Here is a 15,042-nt window from a genome sequence, read left to right as displayed (position 1 = left end):
ATAGCCGTTGTGCTGCTATGATAGGCCATTTCCGCTCGACACAGTGTGCATACAACAACATTATTAGGCCGTTTATTGAAATACTCCCACACTTTTGACCCCTTTTGGAATGCTTTTCCCCCCTCGCTCGCACCGCTCGCATCGTCTTCTTTGATCGTCTGCTTTGCGCTTCGCCATGACGGTAGTGTGACGTCATTATGCGACGCGTCGACGCACAAAAACGGCGTCGACGTATTTACGTAACCGATGACGTCGACTACGTCGACGCGTCGTTTCAGCCTTAATATAGATACACATATAAATATATATATATATATATATATATATATATATATATATATATATATATATTAGGGATGTCCTGATCCGATATTTGGATCGGATCGGCCGCCGATATTTGCCACAAAATGCGTATCGGCAAGGCATGGGAAAATGCCGATCCAGATCCAGTTTAAAAAAAAACCTCTGGTCCGTGTTTTCCAACGCACCGATTTAAATAATACATTCCACTTTTTTGCTGCTCCCTAATTTCCGTTCCACATTTTCCAGCACACCTTCAACACATCCACAGGTCTGTGGATTCTCACGCAGTTGCTTTTAGCTGCTGGCATTACACAACAGGCTCTTCTCACTCTTTTCTGTGTCTCCCTCTCACAGACAGCAAGCGCACCTTCTTACACACGTCACATACTGTCACGTCATACGTCACATACGTATACGCCCTCCCCGAGCAGAGAGGTAGCAGCATGGCTAACGTTAGCTGTGATGCTAGCGCAGCCGTGCGAACAACGTTCCCTCTAAGGTGCGCGCCTGTGCAATTGCGCACTGCTCAAGCATAGCAATTATATGCCAAGCACAAAATCAAATAACAAAATAAGCGCATAACAATTTTCGACACACGGACACGACAGAGAAAACAGTTTTCGTCATCATTGTTCAAATATTGTAACGTCTGTCGAGACGCTTATCTCCATTCGGTGCCACACGCCCACACCATCAAAATGCTGAGGCAAAAATTGACACATCAACACCGTATGAAAAAATTAGTGATTTTTGTAGTTGTGATTTCCTTCTCTGCATGAAAGTTTAAAAGTAGCATATATTAATGCTGTATGAAAAAGAATGTTTTAATGTAGACATGCAAGCCTTGAAAGAACATTTTGAAAATCAAGACTGCAAATGGGTGCATTTCTACCCTATGTTTTAACTTTAGATTTATTCTCATATCAAACTCTTTTGGCTGTCTTTTTGACACTTACATACGGCGCCCCCCTCCACACCCCGGATTATAAATAATGTAAATAATTCAATGTGATTATCTTGTGTGATGACTGTATTATGATGATAGTATATATCTGATAGTATATATCTGTATCATGAATCAATTTAAGTGGACCCCGACTTAAACAAGTTGAAAATCGTATTCGGGTGTTACCATTTAGTGGTCATTTGTACGGAATATGTACTTCACTGTGCAACCTACTAATACAAGTCTCAATCAATCAATCAAAACACATAGAATCATCATACTGCTGTGATTATATGCATCAAGTGTTCATTCAAGGCTAAGGCAAAATATCGAGATATATATCGTAAATGTGATTATCTTGTGTGATGACTGTATTATGATGATAGTATATATCTGATAGTATATATCTGTATCATGAATCAATTTAAGTGGACCCCGACTTAAACAAGTTGAAAATCGTATTCGGGTGTTACCATTTAGTGGTCATTTGTACGGAATATGTACTTCACTGTGCAACCTACTAATACAAGTCTCAATCAATCAATCAAAACACATAGAATCATCATACTGCTGTGATTATATGCATCAAGTGTTCATTCAAGGCTAAGGCAAAATATCGAGATATATATCGTGTATCGCAATATGGCCTTAAAATATCGCAATATTAAAAAAAGGCCATATCGCCCAGCCCTAGTTCAATGATGCCATTTCTGTTTGTCCTGTATAATTTTGTCTATTTTGTGTTTATCCTTGAATAAACATGTCAGTTTCTTGTTACCAACCATTGTGTATTATTCAAACTCCCCTAATTCAGCTGGCTAGTTGTTATCAAGAGTACTAAAACCCTTTTCAACATGATTCTGACAACTAAGTATTAATACATGCTCGGATAGGCCAGTATCGGTATCGGTCAGTATCGGTATCGGATCGGAAGTACAAAAACAATATTGGTATCGGATCAAAAGTGCAAAAACCTGGATCGGGACATCCCTAATATATATATATATATATATATATATATATATATATATATATATATATATATATATATATATATATATATATATATACATATAAGGGACAAGCGGTAGAAAATGGCTGGATGGCTGGATGGATGGATGGATGGATGGATGGATGGATATTTTTATTTATTTTTTGATTTTTTTTTTCAATTTTGGCCAAAGGGGGCGCATTTCAATTTCTTACCAGTGTTGGGTTAGTTACTGAAAACTAGGGATGTCCGATAATATCGGCCTGCCGATATTATCGGCCGATAAATGCGTTAAAATGTAATATCGGAAATTATCGGTATCGGTTTTTTTATTATCTGTATCGTTTTTTGTTTTTTTTTATTAAATCAACATAAAAAACACAAGATACACTTACAATTAGTGCACCAACCAAAAAAACCTCCCTCCCCCATTTCTTTCTGTTATCAATATTCTGGTTCCTACATTATATATCAATATCTATCAATACAGTCTGCAAGGGATACAGTCTGAAAGCACACATGATTGTGCGTGCTGCTGGTCCACTAATAGTACTAACCTTTAACAGTTAATTTTACTCATTTTCATTAATTACTAGTTTCTATGTAACTGTTTTATATTGTTTTACTTTCTTTTTTATTCAAGAAAATGTTTTTAATTTAGTTATCTTATTTTATTATTTTTTTTAAAAAGTACCTTATCTTCACCATACATGGTTGTCCAAATTAGGCATAATAATGTGTTAATTCCACGACTGCATATATCAGTTGATATCGGTATCGGTTGATATCGGTTTCGGTAATTAAAGAGTTGGACAATATTGGAATATCGGATATCGGCAAAAAGCCATTATCGGACATCCCTACTGAAAACCAGTAACTAGTTACAGTTATTAGTTACTTTATTTCAAAAGTAACTCAGTTACTAACTCAGTTACTTACACCAAAAAGTAATGCGTTACTGTGAAAAGTAACTATATAGTTACTTATTATTTAATAATATAATATATATATAATAATAATATATAATAACTTTACTGAGAGATTTTAGCAGGGTAAAACACATGACAAACACTTTTACGACCAACCGGAAACATAGCAACGCACCTCCTTTACGGCAGCTGTCGCAACGTTCTTAAAACAACCGCAGCACATACATATATACAACATATCTCCCTTTTTTAACTTTTGTTTTTCTTTCCTTGTAAACAAAACAAAATCACACTGTAGATGTGTTGTCGGTCTAATTATAAATAATGCAGACGAGGCGTGTTGGCTGAGTTCTTGACGTTTACTTTCACAGCGTGGCAACATGCAACACTTTTCGGGGCAACCGCGCATGCTCGTAACTCCCGTTGCATGCTGGGTAGTGTAGTTGTTATATTCTCTAGCTCATAACATTTTTCCCCCATAAAGAAATAATGTTAACTCAATAAAGTGTATTTCTTTTTTTAGCTTTAACTTTTCATTTATTAGCATTGTAACCACATTTGCAAATAACTTTTCTCTTCATAGAATGTTCTTTCAATAAAGAAATAAAGTGCAAAAATGTCAAAGCATCATAACAAACAGTTATGTCAAATAGCAGCAGAACTGCGCTTTTTGGAGAGCTGTATTATTTTCAGTTTTGTGCCCAAGGGACTGATTTTATTTAACACTATATTATTATTTATACACCTATAGTGATCACAGAGACAGGTTGTTTTTGTGGTACTGTATATATTTGTTTCTCTGAAAAATCCCACTTAATATACTTTGGGTAACAACAGTCAATATTTATTTATTTTATTTTATTTTTTTAGGTGGGTAACAGTCAATATTTATTTATTTGATTTTATTTTTTTTATTATATAATAAAAGTGAGCTTTTGTTAAACCAAACATTGTGTGTTTTTTCCCATATACAACAACCTATCTGGACTCGATAAGAGAATCGATAAGGAATCGGTTCGATAAGAGGATTCCATAATAGGCTCGAACTCGATAATTCCTTATCAAACATCATCCCTAACCGTAAAGCAGTTCGTCTGCCGTAAACAGAAATGTTGTGACACTCTGTAAACAGGACAATACTGCCATCTACTGGATAGCCTCCAGAACACTGAAATTCAAGTATTTCTTTTATTTATATGTATAATAAAAAAATATATATATATATATAGCTAGAATTCACTGAAAGTCAAGTATTTCATACACACACACACACACATATACATATATATATATATATATATAATATACTTGAGTTGGTGAATTCTAGCTTAAATATATTCCCCTCTTAACCACGCCCCCCCCACCCCACCTCCCGGTATCGGAGGTCTCAAGGTTGGCAAGTATGCATTTTACAGTGGCCAAAAATAATGATTATACTTGTAAAAAGAAACCTCTGCCTTGTTTTGATGAATATTAAGGCCTACTGCGCTACTTTGTGTTATAAGGGTGGAACTTGCAATGCCAAGTGATTGACTTGGTAAAAAAAAAGAGCTCAGGTGTGTGTCACTCACCTGCAGAGGTGATGAGCACTTTGGCCCCGCAGCAGGAGAAGCAGTGCAGCAGGGACTTGGATCGAATGTTGAAGTTGAGCAGAGCAACCGGACAGCCCAGTTTAGCGAGTCCCAGCCAGGTCCACACCAGGTTAGGCTCGTTGGGCAGAAAGAGCGCGGCGGCTTGTCCTTCCTGCAGCCGCGCCGCCTCCTGCAGCGCGCGGGCCACCTTGTTGCTGCGCCGGTCCACGTCACTGTACGTCCACGCGTGTCCCTCGAAGTGCAGGAAGGTCTTGGCGGGGTGTTTGCGGACGGCGTCCAGGAATCCGTCCACGATGCTGTGCAGAGGTTTGCCCCTCTTGTACCTGAGCAGCGTGATGGCCAGGCGTAGGCAGCGCAGCATGTAGACGCAGTCCTCCAGCAGGTAGGGGAAGAGGGAGGTGAGGATGCGGGGGCCGCACAGCAGCAGCAGTCCGCCCGCAGCAGTCAGCCACACCAGCATCGTCACGTCGACAAGTGACTCAAAACAAGTGCGGGATTTGTGACAAAGTTCACCGTGGCGCGATCCCTCCTACATTCCGCGTGTTTGCGAGTTGCCACGCCCACTCGGGGATTGTCCTACACCAGGGGTGTCCAAACTTTTTCCACTGAGGGCCGCACACGGAAAAATTAAAGAATGTGGGGGCCATTTTGATATTGTTCATTTTCAAACCATTACAAAATATATGCATTTTTTATTTATTTTACCTTTAGGGCATACTTACCAAGTGCTCAGCTGCACTTTACTGACAATACAGAACATACAATTGTCGTCAATAACTTTGTTTCCATCGTCAAGTCCCTCTCCCGTTATCGTGGACAAAAGGGCGGTACAACAGTGAAATAAACATACCTGACAATACAGAACATACAATTGTCGTCAATAACTTTGTTTCCATCGTCAAGTCCCTACACAAATATAATACAGAAAAACATAGTGAACTTAAATTCTTAACATGACAATGTTTCTGTCGTCGCATGCACGCCTACCTCTCCCGTTATCGTGGACAAAAGGGAAGTTGGAAGGCGTGTCCAACGCATATAAAAAGACAGGTGTCACAGTAATTATTGCAGTAGGAGGGACAACGAGACAATGGTTCCACATTGACAAAACATTGAACAATATCCAGGTATTTACATGTAACTTACACATTTTGTGTAATTATAACAATAATAAAGCATTATAAAATACATTATTTACAAGACATAATTGACCCTGTTACATACATATATATATATATATATATATATATATATATATATATATATATATATATATATATATATATATATATATATATATATATATATATATATATATATATATATATATATATATATACTTATTTTATTATATATATATAAATAAAAGAAATGGGTGAGGGCCGACATCCGGGCAACTGAGCTACATACGGGTTCTTCGAGCCATAGCAACCAGACTGGCGTTGAAAACAAACCGTTGCCATTACTCTTTAACCTGTCGACCTACGCTGGTTAAACCTGTCATTCTGCCTCCAAAATGCCAAAAAACGGTGTTGTTTTTGGTTGTGCTAACCACAACTGGAAACAGGGAAAACAAAGGTTGTATTTTGTTCTGCCATAGCGTGATAAAAGCCCACAGAGACGAGACAAATGGCTCGCAGCTTTACACTGGGAAAACGAGGACGGTTCTCACTGGAGTCCCCCAAAGTCCCGGGTCGTGTGTTCAGATCACTTCGTTTCTGGTAAATATAAGGAACAAAAATCCACCTTCTTAACCACAACTTGGCTATACGTCCGTGCTAATGTTAAATAAATAAATGATAAATGGGTTATACTTGTATAGCGCTTTTCTACCTTCAAGGTACTCAAAGCGCTTTGACAGTATTTCCACATTCACCCATTCACACACACATTCACACACTGATGGCGGGAGCTGCCATGCAAGGCACTAACCAGCAGCCATCAGGAGCAAGGGTGAAGTGTCTTGCCCAAGGACACAACGGACGTGACTAGGATGGTAGAAGGTGGGGATTGAACCCCAGTAACCAGCAACTCTCCGATTGCTGGCACAGCCACTCTACCAACTTCGCCACGCCGTCCCATGTTGTACTTGTTGAATTTGTACCTTATAACGTTCGACAGCTGAAGTTGTTGTTGTACAAAAATAACATGCGGTATATACTATATAGTCTATAGCCTAGCTAGCTATTTTCGAAAACCGGACAACGAGAGGATACCAAAGGCAGTGTTAAGATGGACACCACCGGGAAAACGTAAGCCAGGGCGGCCAAAGAACACCTGGTGAAGAACAGTTGAAGGGGAGCTGAAAGAGATGAAGCTTACATGGGGCGAGGCACAGAGACGAGCACAGCAGCGAGATGAATGGCGTCGAGTCGTCGAAGCCTTATTTCCCATCCGGGAAGAAGAGGATTAAGTTAAGTAAGTAATATACTATATAGTCTATAGCCTAGCTAGCTATTTTCGAAAACCGGTTTCGTTTAAATTTGCACTTAACAGTTTGGTTTTTAAAAACCTATAAACCCTATAATTTTCATGTTGCCATTCAATACATGTAGCCCTCAAATCTCTCAATATTTTATACACTTAACACTTGATCTTGTTGTTGATAACTTACGCGTCTCTTTCAGCTAACTAGCAAGCTAAACTAAGCCTGAGAAGCTTTAAAGTTCACTGAGACGAGTCTGACGCAAATAATACATTTTCGTTTTTTCACATGATACGCGAATAAGTAAAAATGCGTAAATGAAGGATTTAACGCCGACTTCCAAGCCACAACGCTCGTTAAATGCTTTTTCTGTCAATGCTGTGTTCGCTGTGAGCTGGTTTGTTTTCAACGAATTCCCGGTTGCTAGGGGATTGGTAGGCGGAAGTGACGTAGGTCCGCCCTCACCCATACTTGAATTTTAGTGTTCATTTATTTACACATATACACACACACACACAACACTCATCTACTCATTGTTGTACTTGAAAGTACAATGCTTTGTTAAGGGTTGAATTGTCCATCTTCTTTCTATTCTCTGTCACTATTTTTCTAACCATGCTGAACACCCTCTCTGATGATGCATTGCTGTGTGGCACGCACAAAAGTGCTTTCATCAAATGCACGAGAGTGTGGAATCTTCCATCCCTCCCAAGCATGGCCCAAAACCGGTCAATCCTTGCTTCCTGGGGAAGATCTTCCCTGGCAAGCAATTGGTACTCCAGTACTTGTACCCGGAGGCTGGTCAGGTCCAATCGCAGCTGCGGCAGACTTTTTTTTTGGGGGGGGGGGGCGTGGCCTCCAGCTCCGACTGAATACCGGGAGTTTGTCGGGAGAAAATCTCTGTCGGGAGGTTGTCGGGAGAGGTGCTGAATATCGGGATTCTCCCGCTAAAAACGGGAGGGTTGGCAAGTATGCTTTAGGGGTCCCGGGAACCATAAAGGGTCTCAGTCATTAAAATGTTAAAAATAAATCAGATTATTATTATTTTTTAATTATTTTACACTTACAGTAAATCTCTATATGAACTTCAAGTTGATATAAAGTAATACAAATTAAAGGCCTACTGAAATGAATTTTTTTTATTTAAACGGGGATAGCAGATCCATTCTATGTGTCATACTTGATCATTTTGCGATATTGCCATATTTTTTCTGAAAGGATTTAGTAGAGAACAACGACGATAAAGTTCGGAACTTTTGGTCTCTGATAAAAAAAAAGCCTTACCTGTACCGAAAGTAGCGTGACGTCACAGGAGGAAAGGCTCCTCACATTTTCCCATTGTTTTCAAAGCAGCGAGAGAGATTCGGACCGAGAAAGCGACGATTACCCCATTAATTTGAGCGAGGATGAAAGATTTGTGGATGAGGAACGTGAGAGTGAAGGACTAGTGTGCAGTGCAGGACGTATCTTTTTTCGCTCTGACCGGAACTTAGGTACAAGGGTTCATTGGATTCCACACTCTCTCCTTTTTGTATTGTGGATCACGGATTTGTATTTTAAACCACCTCGGATACTATATCCTCTTGAAAATGAGAGTCGAGAACGCGATGGACATTCACAGTGACTTTTATCTCCACAACAATACATCGGCGAAGCTCTTTAGCTACGGAGCTAACGTTATAGCATCGGGCTTAAATGCAGATAGAAACAAAAGAAATAAACCCCTGACTGGAAGGATAGACAGAAAATCAACAATACTATTAAACCATGGACATGTAACCACACGGTTAATGCTTTCCAGCTTGGCGAAGCTTAGCAATGCTGTTGCTAACGACGCCATTGAAGCTAACTTAGCAACGGGACCTCACAGAGCTATGCCAAAAACATTAGCTATCCACCTACGCCAGCCAGCCCTCATCTGCTCATCAACACCCGTGCTCACCTGCGTTCCAGCGATCGACGGAGCGACGAAAGACTTCACCCGATCATAGATGCGGTCGGCAGCCCGGAGATGGAGGAAGTCAAGGTGAGGTCGGCCGCTAGCGCGTCTGCTATCCATCTCAAGGTCCTCCTGGTTGTGTTGCTGTAGTCCGTCGCTAATACACCGATCCCACCTACAACTTTCTTCTTTGCAGTCTTCATTGTTCATTAAACAAATTGCAAAAGAGTCACCAACACAGATGTCCAGAATACTGTGGAATTTTGGGATGAAAACAGAGCTTTTTGTATTGGATACAATGGGTCCGAATACTTCCGTTTCAACGACTGATGTCACGCGCATACGTCATCATACATAGACGTTTTCAACCGGAAGTTTAGCGGGAAATTTAAAATTGCACTTTATAAGTTAACCCGGCCGTATTGGCATGTGTTGCAATGTTAAGATTTCATCATTGATATATAAACTATCAGATTGCGTGGTCGGTAGTAGTGGGTTTCACTAGGCCTTTAAAACAAATGTTTTATGGCTTTTCTGTCAAAAACAACTTAGTTTTTTTTATAGTAAAACTGAAATATGCAGTATTTAGTAATTAGAGCCCTAAAAGATCAATAAGGCAGGACACCATGGATTTTAATTATTTCATATTTTTGAGTAATCACAGTGAAAAGATAAATAAAAAATCACTAAATATATTTGGGATCCAAAAGGTGCCCCACTCATAAAGTGATACATTTTTATTAGGTTTTTCTTTTACTTTCAACACTTAAGTTATGAGATCAACTTCAGATATATCTGTCGATTTTATGCTGAAACTATTATTTTGTTTGTTTTATGCGCTTTTGTCAAAGAAAACTTTGTTTTTATATGGCTACTACACAATATATGCAATATTTACCACATAAAACATTTTAAAGTGAAATATTTGAAGTCATTGGAGCCCTGAAAATAATTCATTATAACATGGATTTTTTGTCATTATTTTTTTTTTTTGAGCAAATGAAGGAAGACAAAAGAAAAAAAAAGCCCGCATGGCAGCTTTTGTGTCAACATTGCAACTTTTTCTCGTTAGATTTCACCTCATTCCACTTTTTTTAATGTTCTTTTTTATTTTTACAATAGTATTTCCAGAATGTGTGGCGGGCCGGTAAACAATTAGCTGCGGGCCGCAAATGGCCCCCGGGCCGCACTTTGGACACCCCTGTCCTACACGCACTGTGTCACTTTCTCCATCCTCACTTCTCACCTCCACCCCTCGCACAACTGCAAAAATGTGAATTATTTTCTGACATAACAAATCCAACGAGGAATTGTTTGATAAGGAATATTAATATTAATATTACTTGTGTCATTAGTTTAACTCCATTTAAAGTACAATGTTGTGTAACAAATACACCACATTCATGTGCATAAATCACTACAGCAGAGAGAGGAAGGCGTCACGTCCACACTGAGCCTTGTTTGTCTGCTGATTTATGGAGGAAGGCTGCACACACACACACACACACACACACACACACACACACACACACACACACACACACACACACACACACACACACACACACACACACACACACACACACACACACACACACACATATATATATTCTTGTATTTATTACCTTCTTGAGACCTCTGAAAAATATCCACCCTTTCTAGATATATAAAGATTTGTTTTTACAACATTAATAATATATGCAAACAATGCAAATATAAATACTTTTTTTTGTTTGTTTGTTTGTTTGCAATTGTTTTTTAATCTTCATTATTTACTTCAAGTTATTACAGTATGTTTCTATATAAATATTTACTTGTTATTACATATGTTGGCCAGAGGGGGAGCACTTCAAATTTTTACACACACTTGATATTTCATATGTTGACTAGAAGGGGGGAGCACTTTTAAAAGCGACACACAGTCAATTTGAAAAATCCCTCCTTTTTGGGACCACCCTCATTTTAATACATTTCTCCACCAGGGGTGCAAATGAGACATTCTCTATTAGATGTGAAGTGAAGTGAAGTGAATTATATTTATATAGCGCTTTTTCTCAAGTGACTCAAAGCACTTTACATAGTGAAACCCAATATCTAAGTTACATTTAAACCAGTGTGGGTGGCACTGGGAGCAGGTGGGTAAATTGTCTTGCCCAAGGACACGACGGCAAGACACTTTGTAATTATTGTAATTGATTTTTCATCTTCATTATTTACTTCAAGTTATTACAGTATGTCTCTATATGCATATTTATTTTATTTTATTTATCAATTTTGGCCAAAGGGAGCGCATTTTAATTTCTTACACACACTTGTTATTACATATGTTGACCAGAGGGGGAGCACTTACATTTTTTTTACACACACTTGTTATTTCATATGTTGACCAGAAAGGGGAGCACTTTTAAAACCGACACACAGTCAATTTGAAAAATCCCTCCATTTTAGGACCACCCTAATTTTGATAGATGTCACCACCAGAGGTGCACATAAGGCATTCTCTATTAGATGCAATGGTTTTCTGTATTGGGACCATGATTTACGTTCTAACTTGTTCACCGGTCCTCATATGTGAGGTACTTTTCCTTGTTGATGTCTCAAGAAGGATAAAATACAAGAAAAAACACACACATACAAACACATATATTCTTGTATTTGTTACCTTCTTGAGACCTCCAAAAAACACCTACCTTTTTAGGACCACCCTTTCTAGATATATAAAGATTTGTATTTACAAAATTAATAATATATACATACTATGCAAATACAAAAAGCCTGTTGTGAAAAATTTCACAAGAAAAAAGGTCACAATTTCACAAAAAAAACTTTTGGCAGTATTATAATAAAAGTTGTAATTTTAGTCAACGCACGTAAAAATTTACAAGAAAAACTGAACATTTGTGCAATATTCTGAAAAAAGATGGAATTTTATTCAGTAACAGTCGCAACTTTACGAGGAAAGCTTAAAATGTTGGCAATTTTACGAAAAGAGTCACAATTTTATAAGAAAACTTAAACATTTTGGCAGTATTATAATAATAATCGTAATTTTACTTGGCAAAATTATGACAAAAGTCATAATTTTACTAAAAAAATGTTCACTATTTTACAAGAACAGAAAAATTGGCAATATTGTCAACATTTTATATGACAAATGTCACCATTATGCAGTAAAAAGTAATAATTTTTACATAAAAAAGTAATAATTTTTCAAGAAAATATTGCAATATTACAAAAACAGAAAGAATATGAGTAATTGCTCCAAATTTTATTTTTTAAAAAAAATGTCGACATTGTGAGAAAAAGACTGCTTTTAGTTATTTTTTGTTTTTGTTTTTTTTTGTTTGTAATTGTTTTTTTGTATTGTTTATTGTGAGCGAACTGTGGTGCTGAATTTACCCCAGGGATCAATAAAGTACTTTCTATTCTTTTCTATTCTATTCTATTCTATTCTATTCTTTTAATCTTCATTATTTACTTCAAGTTATTACAGTATCTCTCTCTCTCTCTCTCTCTCTCTCTCTCTCTCTCTCTCTCTCTCTCTCTCTCTCTCTCTATATATATATATATATCCATCCATCCATTTGCTACCGCTTATTTCCTTTGGGGTCGCGGGGGGCGCTGGAGCCTATCTCAGCTACAATCGGGCGGAAGGCGGGGTACACCCTGGACAAGTCGCCACCTCATCGCAGGGCCAACACAGATAGACAGACAACATTCACACTCACATTCATACATATATATATATATATATATATATATATATATATATATATATATATATATATATATATATATATATATATATATATATATATATATATATATATATATATATATATATATATATATATATATATATATATGCCCCCCGCGACCCCGAAGGGAAGAAGCGGTAGAAAATGGATGGATGGATATATATATATATAGATATATATATATATATATATATATATATATATATATATATATATATATATATATATATATATATATATATATATATATATATATATATATACACATATATACATATATATGTGTATATATATATATATATATATATACACATATATATATATATATATATATATATATATATATATATATATATATATATATATATATATATATATATATACACATATATATATATATACACACACACACACATATATATATATATATATATATATATATATATATATATATATATATATATATATATATATATATATATACACACATATATATATATATATATATATATATATATATATATATATATATATATATATATATATATATATATATATATATATATATATATATATATATATATACACTTATGTATATGTATATATATATATATATATATATATATTTATTTTTTTAATTAAGAGGATCAAAGTAAAGGATATTAAATGAGCTCAAATATACCTACAAATGAGGCATAATGATGCAATATGTCATACCGATTTTCCCGGCAGATTTCCGAATTTCAGTGCCCCTCCCGAAAATCTCCCGGGGCCACCATTCTCACGAATTTCTCCCAATTTCCACCCGGACAACAATATTGCTACACCATCCTTCACTGGGCGCCGTTTCCGGCCGGACATTAATAACGGTTACACCTCGAAGTCAAGCGAAGTCAAAAGAGAAGAAGACGAAGCAGAAGAAGAGACAGTCATGGCGACGACGAGTAAGAAGAAGTTCCAAAATGATTGGAAAAAAGAATTTCAGTTCATCCAGGACAGCTCGAAGGGGAAGGGTTATGCTGCCTGCACATTTTGTAGATCAGACTTCTCCATTGAACTTGGTGGCCGAATGGATATAGTCACTCATGAACGGTCAGAGAAGCACAAGGCGGCGGCAACGCAGCACCGGTCACAGCCCAGTATTATGGGCCACCTTGCTAAATGGAGACCCGAGGGTGTAACATATGCCGAGACAAAGATGGCTATACTGATAACTACAAGCAACATCCCGTTCTCATTTGCGGATGTTTTCAACAAATCTGTGAAGGATATGTTCCCGGATTCAGAGATCGTTCGTCAGTATGCAAATGGAAGCACAAAGGCTACTCAAATAGTGAAAGGGGAGTGTATAGGGTTGCCACCCGTCCCTTATAATACGGAGTCGTCCCGTATTTTAAGATTAAATATAAATATATATACACTACCATTCAAAAGTTTGGGGTCACCCAAACAATTTTGTGGAATAGCCTTCATTTCTAAGAACAAGAATAGACTGTCGAGTTTCAGATGAAAGTTCTCTTTTTCTAGCCATTTTGAGCGTTTAATTGACCCCACAAATGTGATGCTCCAGAAACTCAATCTGCTCAAAGGAAGGTCAGTTTTGTAGCTTCTGTAACGAGCTAAACTGTTTTCAGATGTGTGAACATGATTGCACAAGGGTTTTCTAATAATCAATTAGCCTTCTGAGCCAATGAGCAAACACATTGTACCATTAGAACACTGGAATGATAGTTGCTGGAAATGGGCCTCTATACACCTATGTAGATATTGCACCAAAAACCAGACATTTGCAGCTAGAATAGTCATTTACCACATTAGCAATGTATAGAGTGTATTTCTTTAAAGTTAAGACTAGTTTAAAGTTATCTTCATTGAAAAGTACAGTGCTTTTCCTTCAAAAATAAGGACATTTCAATGTGACCCCAAACTTTAGAACGGTAGTGTATGTATGACCCCCAGCGGGCCTTTTGAATATCTCCCTAATTCTGAGGTCTCAAGGTTGGCAAGTATGCAATATGTACATACAGCTCGCCTAAATAGCCTGTTAGCATTGATTAGCTTGCAGTCATGCAGCGACCAAATACGCCTGATTAGCACTCCAACAAGTCAATAACATCAACAAAACGCAACTTTGTGCATTCACGCACAGCATGAAACAT

General features: G+C 37.2%; 1 protein-coding gene across 2 annotated transcripts in view; it reads right to left on the bottom strand.

Annotated features, from left to right (window-relative positions):
• The window catches only part of zgc:101540 (hsFATP2a_ACSVL_like domain-containing protein), a 26,576-nt gene extending 20,909 nt beyond the window's left edge, over positions 1 to 5,667 (bottom strand). The window contains exons 1-2 of one of the 2 annotated variants that reach the window (XM_062035912.1): positions 5,484 to 5,667; positions 4,741 to 5,366 (exon numbers count right to left, since the gene is read on the bottom strand). In XM_062035912.1, coding sequence (XP_061891896.1) covers positions 4,741 to 5,221 — 481 coding nt within the window. In that variant the 5' untranslated portion in view covers positions 5,222 to 5,366; positions 5,484 to 5,667. Of the gene's footprint in view, positions 1 to 4,740 lie in introns of both variants that reach the window. The other variant, XM_062035913.1, reaches the window with a different exon arrangement.
• Positions 5,668 to 15,042: the final 9,375 nt, after the last annotated feature.

Source organism: Entelurus aequoreus, linkage group LG24 (genome assembly GCF_033978785.1).
Source record: "Entelurus aequoreus isolate RoL-2023_Sb linkage group LG24, RoL_Eaeq_v1.1, whole genome shotgun sequence".
Taxonomy (NCBI): Eukaryota; Metazoa; Chordata; class Actinopteri; order Syngnathiformes; family Syngnathidae; genus Entelurus; species Entelurus aequoreus.
Note: the sequence above shows the minus strand (reverse complement) of the source record. Positions and strands in the feature narration are given on the sequence as shown.